Below are 24245 nucleotides of genomic sequence, written 5' to 3' on the forward strand. Positions count from 1 at the left end.
TCTCTCTCTCTCTCTCTCTCTCTCTCTCTCTTTCTCTGTCTCCCTCCCTCCCTCCCCCCCCCCACAATTTTGATTGTATAGCGTTTTTAACACATTTTTTAGTTCTTTCACAGCATCGCTCTAGGAAGAGAGAGTAACTTTCTCTAGTTTATATGTGAGGACAGGAGAGTTACAGTGATTAAAAGAGTAATTCAAGGTCCTAGTCCAGACCTCAGTGTCTTTGCACTTGTCTTTATAGCAAGCAGTAATAGAATAATAAGATTTGGGATGAGAGAAGGGTCACCCACCTGAGTTGGGCAGGCAGACCTACGTACACTGACATATTTATATAGTGCTCAATAACAAATCACCCCAAAACTTTGTAGAATAAAACCACCACCATCTTATTATACCTACAGATTCTCTGAGCTGGGAATTCAGACAGGGAACAGTGGGGATGTCTTGTCTCAGCTCCATTTACTAGACCAATCAATGAGCTTCAGTGAAAGTCTCAACCTTCTGGGGGCCAGAACCATCTGGAAGTTTCTTCCTTCACATCTATGGTACCTGGGCTGGGATGACTCCAAGGCTGGACTCAGCACCTACAGGTAGACTCTCCTGGGAGTGGCTTGAGCTGCTCCCAGCATGGTGGCTGGCTTCCAAGAGGGAGGGTTCCATGAGATGGAGAGGAAACTGCGTGGACTTGTATAACCCAGAGTTGGAAGTCGGACAGCATCACTTCTGCCTGCCTCTATTGGTCAAAGCCGTTGCGAGCCTGCCTGCCCAGATTCAAGGGGATGGAACACAGACCCCACCTCTTAATTGAAGAAATCAGAATGTATAGCCAATTAAAAACCACATAAACTATTTAGCCAGCACTACACCATGGCACTGATTTAATAGAAAATTAACTTCAGTAGGAGTCAGCAAATCTGTATAAAAAAATGGGTTCATTGTAAATGGGAAAAAAAAGATGAGCTGTGTATATTGTGAAGAATTAATGAATATAAGTGAAGTGAGTAGAAAAATTGAAATTAACCTAAGTACCTGGCAATTGGGGAGTGGCTTAAATAAACTAAAAACTATTTGTATTAGGAATACTGTGCAGCTTTTAAAAAGAACAAGGTAGCTCTCTATGGACTGACATGGGAATATGTCCATCTATTAAGTGAAAATTATTTACAGAAAAACATGTATTCAATGATCCATTGATATTTTAGTATAACATATATATGTGTAAAAATTTAGGAAACAATCTTATAGGAATTGCATCAAACTGTTAATGGGGGTTTCTAATGGGGATGAGAGTAGGACTTAGTTGGGTGTTAGCAGGAAGGAGAACTCACTTGTTACTCTCTATAATTCTATGATGTTTAAATTTTTAAATAAATATTCCTATATTCTTAGGGGTTGCTATGTGAGGTTTTAACTTTTAAGCTATATGAAAGTTAATTTGGTAAACATCTGTAAGTTGGGAGAGGGCATTTGCTATCTTGCTGGACCTGTTATTACATCTTACCTTCCTTGTATTGATGTTGTATTATCTGAACAGCTACAGCAGGTGTGGTATTTGCACAAGTGGGCACTAGTCTGCTTAGCATGCACTGTAGTTACTAGAGAGGTTTGAGAAAACCAGTCTTTTCATTGTTGATTGGTTTTGCTTTGTTTCTTTTCTCTTGACTGAGAAGTCTCCTCAGTTACTGCACAGTTCCTGAAATGTATAGAGATTCCAAGTGACCTTTGTATAATGGCTTTAGCAGAAATTAAGAGTAGACATACTCATGTTGGGTTGAAACATTTAAGCATCTATTATCTACCAAATGGAATTAACTATATTCATATAATCAAATTGGGGAAATTCAGTAGCGTTAGAAAAGATTTATGGCTTTAATGGGATTTAAACCGATCTCTATCTGAGCCAATATTCTGAGATGGGTGTTCTTGGAGCATCACACACCTCTCAAGCTAATAGAACAAGGATGGAGAGCCAGGTCTATATTTTAAAGGGATAAGCCCTCTACTTATTTCCTGTGTTGTACAGCCACCCAGTCGTACCTCAACAATGGTATTATTTCAAATAGTATCATAATGAGAGCTAGTAAGAGTGACTTACCCTGTGCCAGTGACTGAGCTGTGCTGTGGCCTGGTGGTGAATGACGTGGATCCTTCCTGCCCTTATGGCATTTACCACTGATAGAGACATCAAAGAAGTGATTAGGAGAGGATTGGCTCACAACAGCTTTGTGAGGGACACTGGGCTGTGTGTTGATCCATCATTCTCAGTACCCTGGGAAGCAGACTATTATGGCAGCCATGTAGGCTCCCTTGCCCTCTGGCTTTGGGGAGATAAGTTAGGGTGTTCGTTTGCTTTGCGCTCTCTCCTTCCCTAGGCTGTGGATTAGAGGTGGTGCTGGGTTCCTCTGCTGAAAGCCACAGTTCCTGTTGGGTGGCCCTCTCCTACTGCTGTTGTTGCAGCTAATTTCTTGCTACAATTACACCCTCCTCTTGCCCCTTCATACACAGGGGCGGTGATGGCTCTCTGCTGTTGCTAGATCCCAGGTACCCTGCAGTCCTTGCTAGTTTCCTGTAACTTGTTCATGCCTTTGCAAATAATGCTTTTATTAAAATCTTTTCAGCTACCTGTTTGAGTACCATGTCTTCCTTCCTGTAGCCTGACTAATTAGATAACATCCCACTTTGCAAATGAGGAAGTTGAAGCTTAGAGATTAGTGACGATCAGAATCCAGTCTATTTTACGTCAAATCCTGATTCTTAAACTCAGTGCTTTACTGTTTGCCTACAGGGACTAGGAGATTCTCATTGTCATCCTCAAATTGAGGAGAAACCTGAGGGGGAAAAAGTCTGTTAGCTAAAACTATGGAGTTATGAGGTTAAAAGTCTAACTCTTACACATTTAAATAAATGACATCTTTAGTTCATAGTTTCTCATTACTTTCCTTTGGAATTGCCATCAGAGTCATTTTCTCACTCAGGAAGGAAAAATAATTAAAGGAAGCAATAAAACCTTCAATTTGCCACCTTATTTCTGTAGCTTGGCTCAAGTTGACTACCAGTTGTTTGCAAACATCTTTGAGGACCAAGTTTCAGGGTATTTCAAAGAAATATGTAGTTGAGTTGAAGGACATTCCTAAAGAGGCATCTAAAAATGTGCTCTGTAATGACAGCCAAGTTGGAATGAACATAGAGCTTCTCAGGTGGTTGTTTTGAAGGACAGAGTATTGATTCTGTGTGTGATCCCTTGACTCACAAATACCAGAACGTAATCATGTTACCTGAGTCTCATCTCGGTGTGTCCTGACTCTGTATTCATTTCCTTGACCTGCAGAGGACCTCGAGGCTGACTAGGATGACCAGGCTCAAGGGCAAGCCCCCCCTCATTGCCTTAAACCAGAGCTGTCTTTGAGGCAACACAGCCTAATGGTTAAGAGCTGGGTCCTCGAGCCAGACTCATTGGTGCCAATCCAAGTTCCACAAATGACCACTCTGTGCCTTGGCTTTCTCACTGATGAGTGGAAATGGTAGTACCTACCTCTCACAGCTCTTGTGAGGATTAAATTCTATGAAGGGCTTAGGAGAATATCTAGCACAATTATATGAGCTCAGTCGGTGGTTAGTATGTTTTTATCACTGAGATCATCATCATCATCATCATCTTCACAGTCTGGAGCTCTCACTGATTTCTTCCTCCCTTTGTGTAATCATTCTTCTGTAGGTCTTGTCCGGCACATTTCAGTAAACTTGTTTTTTCCTGGAAAGAATACAGAAATTAATTCCCTGAAGTGCCTACTTTTGACAGGGTTGTGTCCAAGTCATGGAATATGAGGAAAAGACCCAAAGGAGGAAGAAGGGATTAAAAACCTGGTGGGAAAGGAGCATGCTGGGAAGAGAAGGTACCACTCTAAGAATGCCACTTCTTACAAAGCCAGTACTTGGGACCCGGTGGGTCTCAGATGCCTGTTTGGGTTGGTTTCTACTGATTCAGCTGTTAACTAACCAGGTACCCTTTGCCCTTCAGTCACTACCTTTTGTGCCTCTGTGTCTTCACTTGCAAAGTGTGGTTAATACTTGTTGCTTCCCTACCTTCTGGTTAACTTTTGTGGACCGAACTGTTTCAGACAGATGCAACTGAACTGTTGCATCCCTCTTGCACCTCACTAAAAGAAAGCAAGAATGAGAATCCCCTGTGTGCCAGAAAGACGGAGGGCATTCAGAGCCTGAGTGTTGAGTAGGATATGCCTCAGGGTGGTACACGTGGAGTGAAGTTCAGGCCTGGGAGGAGTAGGGAAATGGCACCCAGCTGTCCCTGCATTAACGCCAGGAATCCAGAAGAGCAGTTCTACCCATGAAATAGGGAGTAGAAAAACCCTACCCATTGGCCAGGGGAGGAAGGGAAGGAACTGGCAAAAAACTGGGCCCCAAAGCCTGCATTACTCATAGATGAGGTTGTTGAATTCTTATCTGTGTGATCTGAGCCCCTCCAGTTGAGCCATGAACACAAAGTCGTCTAAAGCCAGTGGAGAAGATTAAGGGAGCTATAAAAGGGATTGGACTATAAGGCTTTCCTTGGTGATATATCTACTCTGTTTCTCAAATTTTTCTCTAGGGGCTGTTGTTAATTGTCTTCATTCCACCCTTCTGGTGAAAATAAAAACCTATGGTATGATTTATTAGAAGAAGTCTTTCTTAACATCCAACAGTCTGACCTCACTTCCTTGAATGAAAATGGTATAACAGTAAAACTGGGTTATAACATTTATAGTCTTTGTCATAATACAGACCTATGGGTTGACTTAACCCCCGGAATAGCTCTAGTAGTGAGTAAGTAAACTGTGTGCATGCTGTGTGTGTAATGGGGAGGGGAAGGAATGTGAATCCTTTCTCACACAAAGTAAACGTACCGAGTGGTGCAATTTTTGCATCACAGGGCAAGTCTGAGAACACACCTGGCCACTCTTGCTACCTTCACTTAAGATGAAGAGTTTTAGCAGGACAGTGGCCATGGAAGTCGGAATCCGCTAAGGAGTGTGTAACAACTCACCTGCCGAATCAACTAGCCCTGAAAATGGATGGCGCTGGAGCATCGGGCCCATACCCAGCCATCACCGGCAGTCGGACAAAAAAAAAAAAAGAAGATGAAGAGTTTTAACATTGTGTGTAAACATCTCCCTAGCCAAGTCACTACTGAACTGTAGCCCCTCTTTCTTCTTTCTCCTAAACTTAAAATCGTCTAACAATATGATTACAGGAATAAAGACCAAATTCATGCTACTTGAATCTAAAGAGACATACAATGGAAGATTAAATAAACATGTCCTGGTTGAACTTTTTTTCTGGAAGGGGCTGTATATTGAGAGTGTCACCATTTATAGTGAGAAAACATACACAAGTTAATAATTTACAGAGTTTTAAATCATCTCGTTATAGAACCTCATTTCAGTATAATAGTTATATGACTGGAAGCAGAGGTTTCTGTGGTAAATGAACTTTAAAGTTCAGCTTTGTCCTATTGTATATATACGAGGGGACAGAACCGTATGTGGAAGAGCATGGGTTCTAGAACCACACACCTGAATCTGGCTTGCCTGGCCCCAGGGCCTTGGGCAAGTCCCCAGCTCTCTGAGCCTTGTTTTCCTTCCATGTAAATTAGGTCATCTGTCTAGCAGAGTTGTTGAGAAGATCAGTAACTACGTGTCAGGCTACTAGCACAAAGCCTGGTAAGTCACTGCAGGACACAGTATTCCATACCTGAAGTACACCCAGGGCTTTGTCATAGAGCAGGTGATCAGCTGTAGACTTGATGGCTGGAGGTTTAGCACTTTGACTGGGCAAACTCTAGATTTAGAAGATGGTTGTATAAAATGTTAATCCTTTCTTGACATGTTAAAAAAAATTTTTTTCAGGTCACTTTGATGTTTTTTTCGCTTATATGTCGGTTTATCAAATATAGGTGTGGGACTGAATATAAAATTCACAAACAGATATAAACAAATGAGAAAGGAGGCTCTCTCTTAGAGTAGACAGCCTCAAAATATTGATAGCAGGAATAATGGAGTTAGAAAATCCTCAACAGATGCTAACATTGGTGGAGAAAGTTTTATGAAGAAAGGATATTTATCAATACATAGTCACAAAGTGTCTCCCCCCAAATCACTTACTTATTACAAAGGAAAAAACAGTGTTTAGTGGAGAAACCTGGCATACATCATCTTCACCAAGTGATTGAAGGTAACATCACCCATATTGAGACAAACCAACATCACATGCCTCCTGATTTGAGGCTGTGAAAAGCGTACAACTTGTTTTGCTGTGTGTTTAAGTGCAAAAGGTACATGACCTGTATTGAATCATGAGGAAACATCCGATGAATCTAAACTGGTGGACATTCTACAGAATTAATGGTCTGTAATCCCCCCAAACATGAGATCAACAAAGACAAGGGCTGATAACAGTTCCAGATTAAAGGAGGCAAGAGAGACATGGCAGCAAAACGCATGGGACAAAGAGAAAGCTGTAAAGGACGTTATTGGGACAGGTGGTGAGACTTGAATATAGACTGGGGATTGGATAGTAGTGTATCAATATTAAATTTCCTGATTCAGATAAGTATACCAAGTTCATGTAATAGAATGCCCTTGTTCTTAAGAACTATACACAAAATTAAATATACTGAGAAGGAAGGTAGAGAAGCTGTAGCTCTAGGCTAGAGGGGTTCATGTTTGACATGACGTCCTCAGCTTTCTGGTCTGCTTTACTCTTGTCCCACTGTGGTGTTGGGAGAGGTGTACAGAATGCTGACAGTGAGGGAAAGGCATTTTCCTTGAGCAGAGGTGAAATACTGCGTACATTGTGAATGTCTCATCCTTCATTACCTTTGGATGGATGAGTAACAATGTGTGAAGAACTGGCGGGGGGGACTTCCCTGGTGGCACAGTGGTTAAGAATCCGCCTGCCAATGCAGGGGACACGGGTTCGAGCCCTGGTCCGGGAAGATCCCACATGCCACGGAGCAACTAAGCCAGTGCGCCACAACTACTGAGCCTGCGTGCCACAGCTAACTGGAGCCCGTGCTCCACAACAAGAGAAGCCACTGCAACGAGAAGTCCACGCACCGCAAAGAAGAGTAGCCTCCGCTCACCGCAACTAGAGAAAGCCCGCATGCAGCAATGAAGACCCAGCACAGCCAAAAATAAATTAATTAATTAATTTAAAAAAAAAAAAAAAAAAGAACTGGTGGGAACTCTAGGAGCAGTGTTTGAGACCTGGATGTGATTGTTATTGACCTTATTAAGTACTTTATTTAGATCTTTATTTTTTTTTAAACAACGTCCAAGTGGATGGAATTAGGACAGAGCATTTTAAATTTTTGAAAGTGTTTTTCTATAAATTAAGCTAATCTTAAGCCATTAATACTGTTAAGGAGAAGATAGATTTTAAAGTATCCTATTGGGCAGATAAGGAAGTAAAACCCAGAGAGGATTAAGTGACTTGCTCAAGGTGGTTTCTCCCAGACCTTGAACCTTCATCTGTATGACCTCCTGGAAGTGGGTTCTTCCGTAGATCATCAGTTCTATGTACTTTCTAGAAATAAAAGAAAGTATAAATACAAGAAATACAAGAAAGAAAACACCTCTTCTCTGCTATAGTTTAGCAGTAGTTCTTGTCTTGAAAAGAAAATTAGACCAGAGAGATACCTTTTCTAATTTGAAATGCTTTGGTTCTATGAAACTGGTTGAAGAGGCTCAATTCGATTCAAGATCTGTTTCTGGTGAGCCCTCTAGATATTCCTGAATTCATCACTGTGAGGCCTAAGGTGTCCCGTGTCTTTAGGACTCTCCCAATGGTCTGTGACCAATAGGGTCTGCTGTTCTGTGCCTGTGTGAATTGATGGATGAGTCCCCCGAGCCCAGCTGTCTTGTCTGTCTTGCTGAGAAGCAGCCGAGCACTGCTTAAGGGTGAGGTGAGGAAGCTGGAATGCCAGCCTGTGTGTCTCAGTTCTGCTGCTTGCCAGCTGTGGACGCTGGGCAAGGATAATGATGATGACAATAATAATAACAGAACCCACCTCATAGGGCTGTGGATATTAAATGAGTTAACATTTGCAAAGAAGTGAGAACAGTGCCTGGCATATAGAAAATGCTGTGTAAGCATTTGTTTTCAAATGTGATAAAATATACATAACATAAATCTACCATTTTAACCTTTTTTTTTTTTTTTTTTTTTTACGTTATTCTGACCTCCCACTGTTGTGGCCTCTCCCTTTGCGGGGCACAGGCTCCAGACGCGCAGGCTCAGCGGCCATGGCTCACGGGCCCAGCCGCTCGGCGGCACGTGGGATCTTCCCAAACCGGGGCACGAACCCGCGTCCCCTGCATCGGCAGGCGGACTCTCAACCACTGCGCCACCAGGGAAGCCCCTCATTTTCACCATTTTTAAGTGTACATTTCTGTTATTAAGCACATTCATGTTGTTGTGCAGCCATTGCCACCGCCCAACTCCACACCTTTTTCAGCTTCCCAAACTGAATGGGAAGCTGAAACACTGTCCCCATTCAACACTAGCTCTGCTTTCTCCCCTCTCTGCAGCCCCTGACAATCACCGTTCCACTTCTTGTCTCTATGATTTTGGTACCTACTCTATCTACCTCTACTCTAGATACCTTGACTCATGCCAAGTACTTATTAAGAACCAAAGAACTTTGGGGTTTACATGCTGGAGTGTGTACAGAACAGGTTTGCTCAGTTTTATGTAGTAAATTGGCGTAAACCTACCTTCCAAGAGCACTATACAGCTTGAATGTAGAACAGACTTGGAGCATCCAGATGAAAACGAGATGTGGGAAACAAGATGGGATGAGACAGTTCTGGTTTCTCTTTGCCCAGCATTTTTTCCTCTTGACGTGCTTCCCTACTTCATGAGCACAATGACAGTGGGTGCTGTGCGCACCGATGCGTTAAGGGGGTCAGGTCATTGTGGATTACAGCAAGGGGTGGTGATACGGGGCTTAGCCAGACTCCAGCGCTGCGGGAATAGCGGGTGGAGGGCCTTGGACGAGATGCTTCCTAGGAATGACACCTTCCAGCTGGTTCTCAAAGCCACCTGCACACGTGCAGCCAAGCGTGAGCTGAGCTGGCGTCGACGCGGGGAGCTGTCCGAGGAGGCTGTCCTGCTGCCTGAGCCCTTCGCGCTGGGTACACATGGCACATCTGCCTGGAATGCCAGTTTTACTAAGTTTGGAGGCGGGGACTCCTTATATTTTAATACTGAACCACAGATCAGATGTGGAGTAGAATGCAACATGGATGATTCTTTTTAAGAGTGAATCTGAAATTAGACAATTCATGCTTATTGGGCTTTGAGCTGTGCCCCTGCATAGTTCTCTTCACCCCCAATTCTTTCTGTGTGCTTACTCTCTTCTGCATTTAGGGTTATTTTTCAACAGAAGAGCTCATTAAATATGCAGTGTGGGAAGCCTAGGTTTGTGTGGAGGTCAAGAGAAGGCTCAGAAAGGTGGGCTTGCCTCCTGCAAAGCTGTGTTCTCCACCTGTCAGCTGTGATCTGGGACACATGATTTAGCTGTCCCAAGTTTCCATTTCCACATCTGTAAAATGGGAATAATACCAGTGTCACAGGATCGCTGTGGGTTAAACACAGTAATACTAGTGCCGGGAAAAACTGTGTCGTGGAAGTGCTCTAGTGGCCATGGAAATGTGGGTGTTTAGAAGCCAAAGCCTCACCAGCTGCTTCTCCCAGACCCTCTGCTTGTCCCTCTCCCAAGTCATTTGTGTAGCAAGGCTTCTATGTGCTGTGACTCTCAGGCTTCTTTCTTTTCTTTCTGGACCTCTTCTGTCTGCCCTTCATCCACCACCACCACCACCACCCCGCTCCCCTTTCAGATGCCTCTTTTTCTTCCCAATGTGATATCAAGAGGGAGGGAAGGCTGGGTTAGGGGCGGGTCTGGAGCTGCCCAAGACCATTCCAAAGGAGCCCACCTCGGAGGGCAAACAACCATGTGGTGTGCCGCTTAAGTCTCTGACACGTGGAGGCATCAGGATGGCAGTGGATGGAGCCCTAGGAGAGGGCATGGGGCAGCAAGGATTTTGAAGAGCAGATCTTGGGCTGTTTCTTTCTTTTTTTTTTTAATTGAAGTATAGTTGATTTACAATGTTGTGTTAATTACTGCTGTACAGCAGAGTGATTCAGTTATACATACATACATATATATATATACATATATATATATGTATATATATATATACACACACACACACACACACACACATTCTTTTCTTTAATATTCTTTTCCATTCTGGTGTATCACAGAATGTTGAATATAGCTCCCTGTGCTATACAGAAGGATCTTGTTGTGTATCCGTTCTATATATAATAGCTTACATCTGCTAACCCCTCCCTCACACTCCATCCCTCCCCCAACTCCCTCCCCCTTGGCAGCCACCAGTCTGTTCTCTATGTCTGTGATTCTGTTTCTGTTTCATAGATAGGTTCATTTGTGAAATATTTTAGATTCCACATATAAGTGATAGCATATGGTATTTGTCTTTCTCTGACTTACTTCACTTAGTATGATGATCTCTAGTTGCATCCATGTGGCCGCAAATGGCATTACTTCATTCTTTTTTATGGCCGAGTAGTATTCCATTGTATATATGTACCACATCTTCTTCATCCATTCATCTGTCAGTGGACATTTAGATTGTTACCATGACTTGCCTATTGTGAATAGTGCTGCTATGAACATAGAGGTGCATGTATCTTTTTGAATTATAGTTTTGTCTGGATATATGCCCAGGAGTGGGATTGCTGGATCATATGGTAATTCTATTTTTAGTTTTCTGAGGAACCTCCATATTGTTTTCCACAGTGGCTGCACCAACTTACATTCCCACCAACAGTGTAGGAGGGTTCCCTTTTCTCCACATAGGGCTATTTCTTGAATCTCCATCCCCGCTTCCCATGGATGCAACTTTGCACATGTTCCAAGAAAAAAACAAATCCTTGTTGACTCTGAATACTGATGAATGGTAAAATAAGGAACTTGGTTTGAGTATTTAAATTAATAGTAAGTACAGTAATTTATGTCCCTGATTTAACAACTGATGCCAAATGCACTATACATGGAACTACATAGGAGATTATGTGTGTTATCAGGTAGCTGTGCCAGGTTAACTTTGTTGAAAGAGTTTTTATTAATAGAATCTAACTCTGCCCAGCTCCTTAATGATGAGCTATCATCTGATCTTCCCACTGTCATCACACCACCTGTACTCCTTTCAACTACACGGCTCAGAAACAGCTCTACAACGTCCTGGTTCCTCTCAAGAAGTTCAGAGGCTTGGAAGGGTGGGGAGGGGAGGAGTGGAGACTTGGAGGGCTGAGGAATGGGACAGGAGACAGAGCACAGAGGTGCATCTTGAAAGTGCACATGCAACTTCTTCATGCTTCTTGTCTTCTCTAGTTGTGTTTCTCACCCAACTTTCTCTCCCCTCCCTCAAAACCTGACTTCAAACTCAATCTAGAAAACTGGCTCTGAGTAATCGTACCATTGAATACTCTCTTCTCTTCCCCTTGGCTTTTCTGTTCTTTGTCCTGTCATTAGCTGGCCCTTTTCCCAAAGGTTTTCTAAAATTTTCTCCAATGTTAAATGTTTTATGTTAGATCGTAAACTGTTAGGGCACAGAATCCTTTCTCCCGCCTCATCCCATCTCTTCCCTCCACCCCTGATGTGCGCTGTGACTATTTAACTGCTAGTTAGAGACTTTGCTACTTACCAAAAGAAACACATTCTGTTGTTGTTGTATTTATTGGTTTTAATTATAAGTCACTTGGAAGGCATTTTAGGACTCTGCATCTCCGTAATCGTCTGCCAGCATTTTGCACCTAACAGATCAATTGTATGAATAAGTTTCCTTCCTCACTTGGCTTCATAAACGTGGATGTGTCTGCTGCACAAATGCTAGCAGGGCTCTCCTCTCTGGAGTAGAAACAATGGCTTAATTCTGAAATTGTATTCAGGTTTTCTAAGGAGCTAGTGCCGATACCCAATTTGTCTCTCTCCTCTCATCTACATCGGACCAGTGGTGCAAGGGGGTTTACATATAGTACCATGGTCCAGTCTCCAGGCAGAAAAGAAATGCCAGGGGAGATCAGTTATTCATCTAAGTCCGAAGCAGAAGAGCATGAATTATGTTTAAGGTGATTGCTGTCCTGGCTGCTATATAAAGTTTTTTGAGCTTTGGACTAAAGAATTCTAATTTCTAAAAACTTTGGTGTTTTCATTGTGTTTATAAATGCATCCATTTTTCTAAATTTGGGACCCTGTACTTTCTATGAGCAGTAGTTCTGCGTGTTAGAACAAAAAGCACACAACAAGCCCAAAGCAAAACGTTTTCAGCTTTGTTGCCCAAGTGGGGTAAATTCTTTCCCACAAGAGAGCCGTTCCCAGGGTACTTGATCCACTTTCCAAGTAGTTTACAAAATCACAGTTTGTATACATTCTCTTCAGCCTGCAAACTCGATGTTCGCTTCACCCACTCTTGCCAGCTCCACTCCCTTCCCGCATCGGCCATTCCAGTTCCTCCTGCTGTTCCCTGTATTGTTGACCTAGAAGAATAAAAATATGTTTGCTCTAATATAATAGGGTACCTCCAAAAGTTCAGTAAAAACTAAACAGAAGCCAAGAGTTGGTTTTAAATACAAACCAGCTCTGTAATCTACGAGCTCTGGGACCTTGAGCAAAACACCCCATATTAGCCTTGCTCAAGTGGAGGTAATAGTACTTGTCCATCTATCTGATGGGGCTGTGGCAGTCATATGATCTAATTGATGTGGTAGCACTTTATAAATGTAGATGAATTCTATGAGGCCAAAAGCTGGTTGAAGTCCTGCTCTTTGATGTTGGTGTCATCTGCAGCATTTTATGATTTCTCACAAATCCAGTATCTCACAAACCCTGAATGTGTGAGCTGACGCTGATTTTCATACCCTGTTAAAAGCCAGAGACGCTTCTTGCTCATTAAAACTAGCCTAAACTGCTTTAGTCCAAAGTCAAGTTGAAATGAATTCTGTAGCTGTGACTATATTGCCAACATACCTCCATTTGCATAGTATGATCCATCGGAGAGCTGAATTTTTGGCATGCTTTAAAAATTGACTGTCCTGGGCTTCCCTGGTGGCTCAGTGGTTACGAATCCGCCTGCCAATGCAGGGGACACGGGTTTGAGCCCTGGTCCGGGAAGATCCCATGTGCCACGGAGCACCTAAGCCCATGCGCCACAACTACTGAGCCTGTGCTCTAGAGCCCACCTGCTGCAACTACTGAGCCCAAGTGCCACAACTACTGAAGCCCGTGCGCCTAGAGCCTGTGCTCTACAACAAGAGAAGCCACCACAATGAGAAGACTGCACACTGCAACGAAAGAGTAGCCCCCGCTCACTGCAACTAGAGAAAGCCCGTGTGCAGCAACGAAGACCCAACACAGCCAAAAATAAATAAATAAATTTATTTTTTAAAAAGAATTGACTGTCCTGAATCATGTGTTCATTCACACTCACTAACAAACAGCATATGCTTGCATTAATAGTACCCTTCTGTTCTACGTCCTAGCCTTCTGAGTCTGTTTTATTAAAGTCCTCTTCTAAATACACGTTTAAAGTCAGCTCCTCGTATATACCCCTACAATAGTGGGATGCCTCCATGTTGTTTCCTTGTTAATTACACAAACTTGTCTTTATGGACATTGGCCCAGGGGTTGCCTTTCTGGTGCAGAGCCATGTGCAGTTTCCACGTCCACCATCTGAAGTCACTAAATGAGTTGGCTGCTCTCTGTTGGCTCCCTTTTTCTTCCCCCATACCAGGCTCTTCTTCATCCCGTTCGTCCTGTTGCCAAATTGTGCTCTTGTAAAGCATACCCGTGTTTTTCTTCTAGTTCAGACTTGTAAGGTTTCATGTCACATAGGTCTGCTACAGCCTTCTCTTTGTTCTCCAGCTTAGGTCCTCTTCTGTTCATTCCCTTTCATTTACCTCTATCCCTGCCTCTTCTCTCTCGTGAGCTTAGCACACCTTCCAACAGAGTGTGGTGCAATTAATCATCTTCCTCTCCGCTGTCTTTGAACTTGTGTGTGTGTGTGTGTGTGTGTGTGTGTGTGTTTTACACAATAAAGCTGACTAAATATTCATCATAAATTTTAATGCCTGTGATTCTTTTCTAGAAGTTCAAATGGGTCAATTAGTTGCATGAAAGGTATCTTTCTCAATGAAACTGGCATTAAGGGGCTTCCCTGGTGGCGCATTGGTTGCGCGTCTGCCTGCCGGTGCAGGGGAACCGGGTTCGCGCCCCGGTCTGGGAGGATCCCACATGCCGCGGAGCGGCTGGGCCCGTGAGCCATGGCCGCTGAGCCTGCGCGTCCGGAGCCTGTGCTCCGCATCGGGAGAGGCCACAACGGTGAGAGGCCCGTGGACAGCAAAAAAATAATAATAATCGTACAACAGCTTCATGAGGGTAGATGGCATTATTCCCATTTTTCAGATGAGGAAACTGAGTGTCTAGTTAACTCTTTTTAAAATATTTATTTATTTATTTGGCTGCATTGGGTCTTAGTTGCAGCACGCAGGCTTCTCTCTTTCTCTCTAGTTGTGGCATGCAGGCTTAGTAGTTGTGGTGCACAGGCTCCGGAGTGCGTGGGCTCAGTAGTTGCAGCTCCTGGGCTCTCTAGTTGTGACGTGTAGGCTCTAGAGTGCGGGCTTAGTTGCCCCACAGCATGTGGGACCTTAGTTTCCCAACCAGGGATCAAACTGTGTGCCCTGCATTGGAAGGCAGATTCTTAACCACTGGACCACCAGGGAAGTGCCTAGTTAACTCTTTCATAACTGAGTGTGACAGTGTTATAGGCACCCCAAACCACTGCTCTTTTCGTCTCAGCGCCCCCTTCCCTTCTTTAAAAATCAGGTATCTTTGTCAGTTTAGGCAGAAATTCACCTTTGCGGGGAAAAGAGGAGTAAGTAGAATGGGGGAGGGTGCCTCAGATAAAACATGGTAAATTTTCTCAAATGTGTTCTCAGCATTTATTGACCATATGACTTTGCGTATGATGTGATGTATCATGTAAGTAGCATCATTTAGTTTTTTGTTTTGATCTTGTTTCAACTCTTGCATTCCTGATACAGTCTAACTTGGCAGTACTGAATATTATCTTAAGATTTTTTCCTTCATTGGACTACATTTGAGGTTTCTGCATCTCTAAGAAATAAGCCTGTAATTTTACTATCTGTACTTTCTCAAGATAATAACACTAATTGATGTGGTTTCCAGTAGGAAAAATAAAGTCACATAAATCTATCTGCTGATTAATGAGATATCAGTAATACCATTAATAACACCCTCAGAAGAGCCTAATGGCCGCTGGGCCAGTCATCAAACATTTACATGCAGGAAGGCAGCAGGACTTGGGGAGAGTAGAAGGATCAGAACTTTGGAATCAGAGTTCTTTCAGATCCCAATTCTGCCACTGAATTGTCGTTAAGATCTTAGAATTACCTAAACCTAAATGACCGAACCTCTCTGAGTTTTTTTCCCACCAGAAAAGGGGAGATTCAAATCCCTATCTTAAAGGGGGATAAGCGATAATATATGTAAAGTATCTGGCACATAGTAAGTGATCATTATGTGTTAATCCTTTCTGTCTGCTACTTTTCATGCGCGTATCACAAAGTGCTCACGTGAATGAGAGAAAGACAACAGAGGCGTCTGAAACGCAGAGAAGACTCACAGCCAAGAGGCTGTTTTGTTTTCTTGCACTTACCTTTGAACTCTTTGTGATTTATTATTTCTTTTCTCCTAATAGTCAAGGAAAAATTAGGCCAAGCTGCCCTATTCTATTGTCTTCTAAGACTCCTAGCTTTGTGGCAATACCCTCTGATATTCTGGGTTATTTGGAGTAGTTTGAGGGGACAGAAAGAGATGGTTTTTGTCCCCAAAATGTTTTTTTGCAATTATAATTGACTACAGAATCCCAAATCTGAGAGTCATTGCTTTTAATTCTCCCAAATTGAGCAAAGTTCCAGACAGACCCCTCCCTCCCATCCCAGACTTCAGGTTGGCCCACCTTTGTATGTGGGCCTTAACATCTTCATGGTCTGCTTTGAGTTTCCAGATTATTAAAAAAAAAAAAAAAAAGACATTCTTGTTCACATTTGCACGGTGGCCCAGAATTAATTTTACCCTCATGTGTGAGATGTAGAAGTGAGGTCCTGTTCTGAAAAGGTGTCCTGGGTTTTGAGATCCAGCCTTGTTAGAAACAGATGGCATCTTAGGTGCTCAAGTATGATCACATTCTTGGGGGGGAAAAGTTTGGGACCTTTTGTATCAAAGTGGGATCAAAGAACTCTTTTTCATATGTGGATCTTAAAGCTATGTACATTTAAATCATGTTTGCAGAAAGGGGTAATAAACTTTTCACAAAGCCTGAAATGTTTCTCATTTTTCTGAGTAATTACGACAAAGAAGCTATCTAACTCTTCTGGGCCTTAATAACCTCACTTGAAAAAGGACATTGGTAGCCAATCAGAGACCGTAATGCTTGTAAGGAAGCTGTGTAGTTTGTTGGTTACCCTTCTTTCCCCACCTAGGAAATTCTCCTTCTAATGCTGAACTTGAAGATTTAGGGCTTTAGAGGAGGTGGCCACAGTCCCTTAATGCCATATGTAACCTGAATATCCTCTGAAGTTGTGTGTTGATTTATAACTCTGGAGAGTTCTTAGAAATGTATGATGGGGGAGAGGTTCCAGGAAAGGTGTGGAGGGCAGGCTTCAAATTCAGTTCTCCTTCCCTTGGGATCTGGACAATATGGCTGTATTACCATCAGGGCTTGGAATTAGTTGGACTAAATTTAGGAAGGACACGGCATCTCTGCCTGTCAAGCACAAAATTGAGCATGCCAATCAGCAGACTTTACTGAGCACCTACTATTTACCTGGCACTTCGTAGGGATGTGGAGATGGATGAGCTGTGAGCCCATGCGCTCAGTGTCTTATAATTTCCATGGCTTGATGAAACCTTCAATGTCTTTAACAGGTGGAATGACAATCTCTATTGTTGTTTCATATGCTTTAGGGTGCCTGGGAATACGTTTCGGGTTGCTAAGGACTTCAACCCCAGGTTTGCCTACTTTTCAAAAGAAAATTCAGTTAGGGAAGTTTGATCATGTGGTCCTTTAAGGCTTAAGATTAAGTAGCTGCGAAATGCTTCAGGAAGCTGGTAGGAAGCCAGAATATATCACGGGTCAGTTTACTGAGTATCAGCTTACTGGAAATCTTGGACTTGGGGTTCTCTCATTTTTTGTATCCTACCCCTGTAACCTGCCCCAGTTTTAGGGTTTCAGAATCAGTTCTCCTCCTTGGGGTATACATCTCTGGTAACCATAAGTTCTGAGAGGGAGGAGATACCCATTTAGGTGTAAAGGCAGTCTGAACTCTTACAAGATGGTTCAGTACATGTTTGAATTGAATGACCTACCTGAGGATATTCAGGGTTCCTTACAGAAATTTTGAGTTACACAAAACAGCAATGTGTCCATAAAATGCTAAACTATGGCATGTTTCTATGAATTGATGATTCATATTATATTCTTAACCTGCTTTTTCTTAAATAATACCATTTTATAAAATGGAGATTCCCAACCCTGGTTTTGTGATTCTTGCTAACCTTCCCTCCCGTATATCCCTACTTATCTAAGCATCCTGTAAGTATGCCAATGTTTTAGTTGTTTAACTCTAATAAAAACTTCATGAGGGACTTAGTGTGTCATACTTGTCACTTGTGTCCAGTCCCTAGAACAGACTGGCGCAAAGCAGCCACTGTAATATTTGTTGAACAAATGAATAAATTTTAATACAAAGGAGACGGTGGCCTTGGTGGCCTTGTGTGAAGGGAGCAGGTAGAGTAGCTGAAGTGAACAAGTGACCACGCCAGCTCCTTCATGAATAAGGTAGGTCTTGGGCTATTTTCCCGGTGGATTTTGTGGGTGTCCTTTGAAAAATGATCTCCTTAGGTTCCTTCTGTCTCTAACCTTATAGTTCTATTTTAAAACCTTTCTCTACAGACTCATTCTGTTCCTTAAACCTCTGAATAAACCCTATAATGCAATTTCCACAGAATGTGATTGCTTTACCATCTTTTAGCCAATGTCAGCTAACTTAACAGAAAGTGTTTTGTGAGTTCTAATACTTCAGGAAGTTGTTCTTCACAATGAATGTCCTCGTGTTTCTTAGGGTTCAAGGCAGCGAGTAAAGATGAACTTTAGAGGAAGTCTCAGTTAATCAATTTGCTTTAAAATAAAAGCAACTCTGAAGGCACTTCAGTGACCTTCCCTTGGGCTTGGCAGTGACAAGTGCCTTCCGCAGCTCCTTCAGATTCAGCAGCAGCATGGCACTGGGCAAAGAGCAGGGGCTGAGGTGCTGAGGGACCTCAGTTCCAGCCCTGGCTCTGCCATTGACCCAGCAGTAACTGTAGGCGATCCCTTCCCCTTGCATGACCCCCTTCTCCTCAATTGTAAGAAAGAGTTAGTTCCTATCTTTCAGCGAGATGATGAAAAGCACACAATAACATGGAAAAGTGCTTCATAGGCGATAAAGTCATGCTTAAGTGTATTCTTTTATCAGCTCCGTGATGGCTTTTTATTTTTACTTTTTTAATTTTTTTTTTAACATCTTTATTGGAGTATAACTGCTTTACAATGGTGTGTTAGTTTCTGCTTTACAACAAAGTGAATCAGTTATACATATACATATGTTCCCATATCTCTTCCCTCTTGCATCTCCCTCCTCCCTCCCACCCTCCCTATCCCGCTCCTCTAGGTGGTCACAAAGCACAGAGCTGATCTCCCTGTGCTATGCGGCTGCTTCCCAGTAGCTATCTATTTTACATTTGGTAGTGTATATATGTCCATGCCACTCTCTCACTTCGTGATGGCTTTTTAAATGGCAGTGTCATCCATGCCAGTGGCTCTTATTAGAAGTTGCTACTTAGTAAATATTGAGTAATGCAGAAATATTTGCAGGCAACCTCTGTGGCCCAGAGGGATCTGCTTTTGTCATGGTTAAGACATTCTCACACTCGTAACCTTGGCTTAAGCTTTGACAATAGGTTATGAAGGAAAGAAGGTGAGACCGAAGTGTGTGTGGTCGCAAGGCCGGCTCAGGAGGGAAGGAGGGGATGTGTAAAAAGAAGCCCCATGAGGGAAAACATTTTTTGTTTTGTTCACTGCCCCGTCCCTGGTGCTTTGACTCATGCCTGGCTCATAGAATCTGTGAATTGAATCTGAGTCGAGTAAAGTCTATAGAATGGCACTGTATTTGCTCCATCAATGACCACGTCCTTTATTCAGTGTAAATAGGCAAATAAAACTACCCCACGTAGATACTTTAAAGCCCATTTATTACTCTTTCCTGATAAAAGATTATTTGTTCATCAGATATTTGAATGGAGCCTGCAGCCTGTGCAGGGAAGTGTGCTGTACACCGTGAGGACACAGATATGTCTTCTAGGAGTTTACTGTTAAACGAAGTAGTATAGGAGGTACTGGTACCAAACGCAGGTTTGTGTGCCCCACACACAGTGAGGCGAAACAAACCGAAACGTGGGAGTTCGGAGCAGAGAAAGGTTTATTGCAGGACCCAGCAAGGAGAACAGGTGGCTCGTGCTCACAACCCCCAAACTCTCTGATGGTTTTCTGGGAGAGGTTCTTATAGGCAGAATTTGGGGTGAGGGCTGAAGACTGTGTGGCTTTCTTCTTCTTCTGGTGGTGAGGTAACAGGGCGGTGCTCTAGGAATCTTGTGCTCAGTCTGAAGTTACCATCCTCCACCTGGGTGGGGGCCTTAGTTCCTGTAGAAGAACTCAAAGATATATATATGTTTTTAAATTTATTTATTTTATTTTATTTATTTATTGTTTCTGGCTGCGTTGGGTTTCCGTTGCTGTGTATGGGCTTTCTCTAGTTGTGGCGAGCGGGGGCTACTCTTCGTTGCAGTGCGTGGGCTTCTCATCGCGGTGGCTTCTCTTGTTGTGGAGCACAGGCTCTAGGTACGAGGGCTTCAGTAGTTGTGACATGTGGGCTCAGTAGTTGTGGCTCGCAGGCTGTAGAGCGCAGGCTCAGTGAACTCAAAGATATTGTTATATATATTCCTTGAGGAGGAACCGGGACCCTGCCCATCGCTGCACTAGAGTTTCTTGACTGCTTCTTCTTTGTTTCTGCATTCCTTCCCTTCCCTGATTAGTAACTGTTTGAGTCTGTCCTTTGGTACTCAGGGAAGGTCTAGGAGGCTAAAATTTTTTTCCTGCAAACAAGAAACAGGGGACCCGGAAAGGATTTGTACCCGGGAGGCTCCCACAGGGTCCTGTCTGGTTTCAGTACCAGGAGAGAGGACAGTGTGAACAGGAGTAGTCAGGGGAGACTTTGGAAAGGAAGTGGCCCTTGAGTTGAGCCTTAAAGATAGGTAGAGGGGCTTCCCTGGTGGCACAGTGGTTAAGAATCTGCCTGCCAATGCAGGGGACACGGATTCAAGCCCTGGTCTGGGAAGATCCCACATGCCACGGAGCAACTAAGCCCGTGAGCCACAACTACTGAGCCCGCATGCCACAACTACTGAAGCCTGTGCGCCTAGAGCCCGTGCTGCGCAACAAGAGAGGCCACCACAATGAGAAGCCCGCGCACTGCAACAAAGAGTAGCCCCCGCTCGCCGCAACTAGAGAAAGCCTGCGTGCAACCAATGCAGCCAAAAATAAGTAAATTAATTAAATAAATAAATTTATTAAAAAAAAAAAAAAAACAAGACAGAATTCCATCAGCTATGGCCAAAACGTTGCAGTGGTGATTTAAAGCTTTGTGGGGAGAGTGTGTTTTAATTCAAACGTTAAGTCAGATCTTCTCCTTGGACAGGGTGATGTCAGAGTTTGAGAACCCCCAGCAGCTGTGGGCTGGTAGGATCCTGCATGGCTTGTGGAGGCAGTTGCGGGGCAGAGGCCTGGGGGGCCAGCACTGCTGGTGCTTCCGCCTCCTTCTGGGTGGACTGGTTGAGGCTGGAGGGAAGCAGCAGCCAAGAAGGAAGGTGGCCGTGACAGTGGCCCCACCTTTACCTCTGAGGAGGGCAAAACGACCAGGTGGACCCCGACAAAGAGTTTTCTATTGCTTTCAAGCTTTAACATGCTGAAGGTACCGTAAAATGGAAATATTCTGGCAGAAATGGGAGGCAGTCTTTAGACTGAAATTAAAATGAGAAGCTGGTAGTCATGGGGGTCGGTGCTGGGGATTAACTGTTAGGAACAATGGAGATGGAGGATTAGCTGATGCTATGCGGGCATGCTGGGAATCTTCTAAGAAAACCCAGGATGAGAAGATCATAATTTCAAAGTATATTCATGGCAGGATGATGGTTAGCTCCCTTACTAAAGATTCGCTGGAAGATATTTGTTGAGCAAATATTTGAGTGCCCTCTCCGTGCAAGGAACCACATAAAAGATGAAGCGAAAGAGTCGTTTCCTCTAAAGAATCCCCAGTCTGGAGAGGGAGATGTGACCCAATTACAGTGGGGGCTTCCACGATGAGTGATATAATAGAAATGTGGACCAAGGTGCTGAGGACTGGGGATGGATTCTGACTTCGAGATCCACAGAAGTTTGCCCAAGAAGATAGAGGTGTCACACACAGGCGGGACAGTGGCTTTCTAGACAGAGAGATGGTGGAGAGCGGAAGAACTCAAACTTAAAAGGGAGTGGTTTGGGCCTGGAACGTGGTGCTGCCAGGAAGGGTGGCTGAACTGTCGGCTTCAGGTAGGGGAGGGGAGAGCATGTGTTTTCTTCCTGAACTTTGTTCTGTAAGAAGTGGGGATCTATCGAAGGTTTGGAGAGGAAGGATAGCATCAATAGAACTGTATGTTAGAAAGATGCTTCTGGGGACAGTGAGGAGAATGGATGGAGGAGGGGTGGCGACCGGGGGGCTGTTTGAGGGCTGTTGCAAGAGTCCAGGGGAGCGATGTCAAAGGCCTGGGGTCTCCGAGTGGAGGTGCAGAGGAGGGTTGTTCCAGAGCTTCGGTACTTTTCCTAAATCTGAAAGCTCTCTTCTGAAGTTAAATCAGATTCAATTTGTTAAAAAAATAAAAAATAAAAAGATGCTTTTGACAAATACAAATCTTCGTTGAGCCCTCTTGGTGTCATTGGTGTGGGCTGAGGTCTCCCCGTTTTAAGGAATGGAGCCACAAGGAAACTTGGGAGTCATCGGACGGGGCGGGAATAGGGAAAAGGATAGTGATCCATGTGGAAACTCCTGCTCCTTTGGCCCTGCTTTTGTTGTATACCAGCCTGTCCTAGCGCTCTTCCAGCCTCTCCTGCTGGTTCTTTTTCTTCCTCACCCATAAACAAAGACATTTCCCAAAGTTCTGTACTTGCTTTTTCCATCCCATCCAAATACTTCTAGCTCTGATGTTTCTGCTCTTCACTTGGGCAAATGGCCCCTCAGCCTGTTTGCTCAGAGGGTAAAGTGGGATAGATTATGCACCTGCCTCAGAGAGAGTTGTGAGACTTGAATGAAATACTGCATAGAAAACGCTGCCTAACCTTGAAGGAAAGTAAGTGGTCAATAAATAAGCATCTAGTACATATTTCCATGCTTACGGTATTCCGTTATTTTCTATATGGACGTAAATTTAATCTCCCCTTTCTTTTGAGTTCTTTGAGGGTTTGGTATTATCTTTTGATCTTAAGTGTCGAGCCCTGTACTTGCCCAGTAAGAGTTCAAAATGTGATCTTACTTCCTTTTGTCTGCCAGATTGATATTTCATATTCCTCATCAGTAGGGCATGGGGTTGGCCTTTCCTAGGGATGGATGGATGACCTTCACATCCTTTTCTCCTCTGCTTGGGACCAGGGGTCCCATTTATGGAATCGCTGACTGGAGCTGGTGGCTGGGGAACAAAAGAGCGAACACGGACGGTCCTGCCCCTCATGACCACAGCCTTGCTGCCTGCACACATTGTCTTCGTTAGATGAGTAATCTAACAAACGAGAAACCACATTCATTTTACAACCATCAGAATGAAAGTTCAAGACTGAACAGGAAAAAGGGGTCCTTTTCATGAGAGAGGAGTGTTTTTGTGTAAATAGGCAGCTAAGAGTTGGCTGATGTGACTGTTGGTGGCTGTGGGGTACTGTTGAGCCCGCAGGCAGAGGAAGTGCAGTCAGGAAACGAGGAAGCTGTGCTCTCTACAGAAAAGCAAGGCTGAAGCATGGCAGTTTATAAACTAGGCTTGTGTTGGAATAAAGGGGGTGGGCTTGGAGACTCTGCTCACTGGCTGTCTCCATGGCTTTTTTCTTTTGGATACCTGTTGACCAGGGAAAGTTAGCCTTGTAAAGACCAAGAGATAAATGAGGGAGGAATTTTAGTGACTTTGTCATCTGTAAAGTAGGATTTGGGTTGGATGAGAAACCTTAATTCCCTCTAGGAGTGTTAAAACACAGGTCCTTGTAGATTCTTTGTTCAACCCCAGAATTTGTAGGATGGTCCAAGCTGAGCCATTGGACCAATTCTACAAGCTTGTTGAGCAAAGTTGTTGCTGGTAGACCGTCCTCTAATTGACTTGAGGCTGTCTAAATCCTGTGGCATCATGTCTGTGAAATTTGATTGCTATTCTCCTTCTATTATTTAATGTCAACTTATACTTCAGTATTGCATTTTCTGCTAGAAATAATATAATATTGTAAAATCCAACAGCAAATCTCTTTCTGCGCTTGATGTTTCAATACCCCCATCTCTCATTATTCAGTGTTGAGCTGCATATACGTTTTTCCTAGTTGATCGTCTCATTATTTGATGAACACTGCCCTTAACAAGTCATGTGATGTTGTCCTCTATTTCTAGCTATTGTGGACGATGAAAGACTCTCGGCAGAGGAGATGGATGAGAGGAGGCGGCAGAATATCGCGTATGAATATTTGTGCCACCTGGAGGAAGCCAAAAGGTAAGATTCAAACTTAGTCTATTTGTGCACCTTCTCTTGGAGATGAGCTTTGGGGTACTGTATTTTTAATAACTCATTTGCAGCCTTTTTGGTAGTAAGGTAATTGGAAAAGAACCACCTGTGTTTTGTAAATGGCAGAACTGAGAAAAAGTTGCTACCACAGTCATGGTCAAGGCACTAGGGAGGCAACTGTTCCTTTTTCTTCCTTAGAGCCTCCTAGGAA

General features: G+C 43.5%; 1 protein-coding gene across 1 annotated transcript in view; it reads left to right on the forward strand.

The window, feature by feature from the left end:
* IQGAP2 (IQ motif containing GTPase activating protein 2) overlaps positions 1-24245 on the forward strand; it is a 306248-nt gene that overhangs the window by 22697 nt on the left and 259306 nt on the right. Inside the window, exon 2 of the mRNA XM_007105494.4 lies at positions 23923-24022. Within this exon, the coding sequence (XP_007105556.3) occupies positions 23923-24022 (100 nt within the window). The remainder of the gene's footprint in view (positions 1-23922; positions 24023-24245) is intronic.

This window comes from Physeter macrocephalus, chromosome 8 (assembly GCF_002837175.3).
Source record: "Physeter macrocephalus isolate SW-GA chromosome 8, ASM283717v5, whole genome shotgun sequence".
In the NCBI taxonomy this organism is placed as follows: Eukaryota; Metazoa; Chordata; class Mammalia; order Artiodactyla; family Physeteridae; genus Physeter; species Physeter macrocephalus.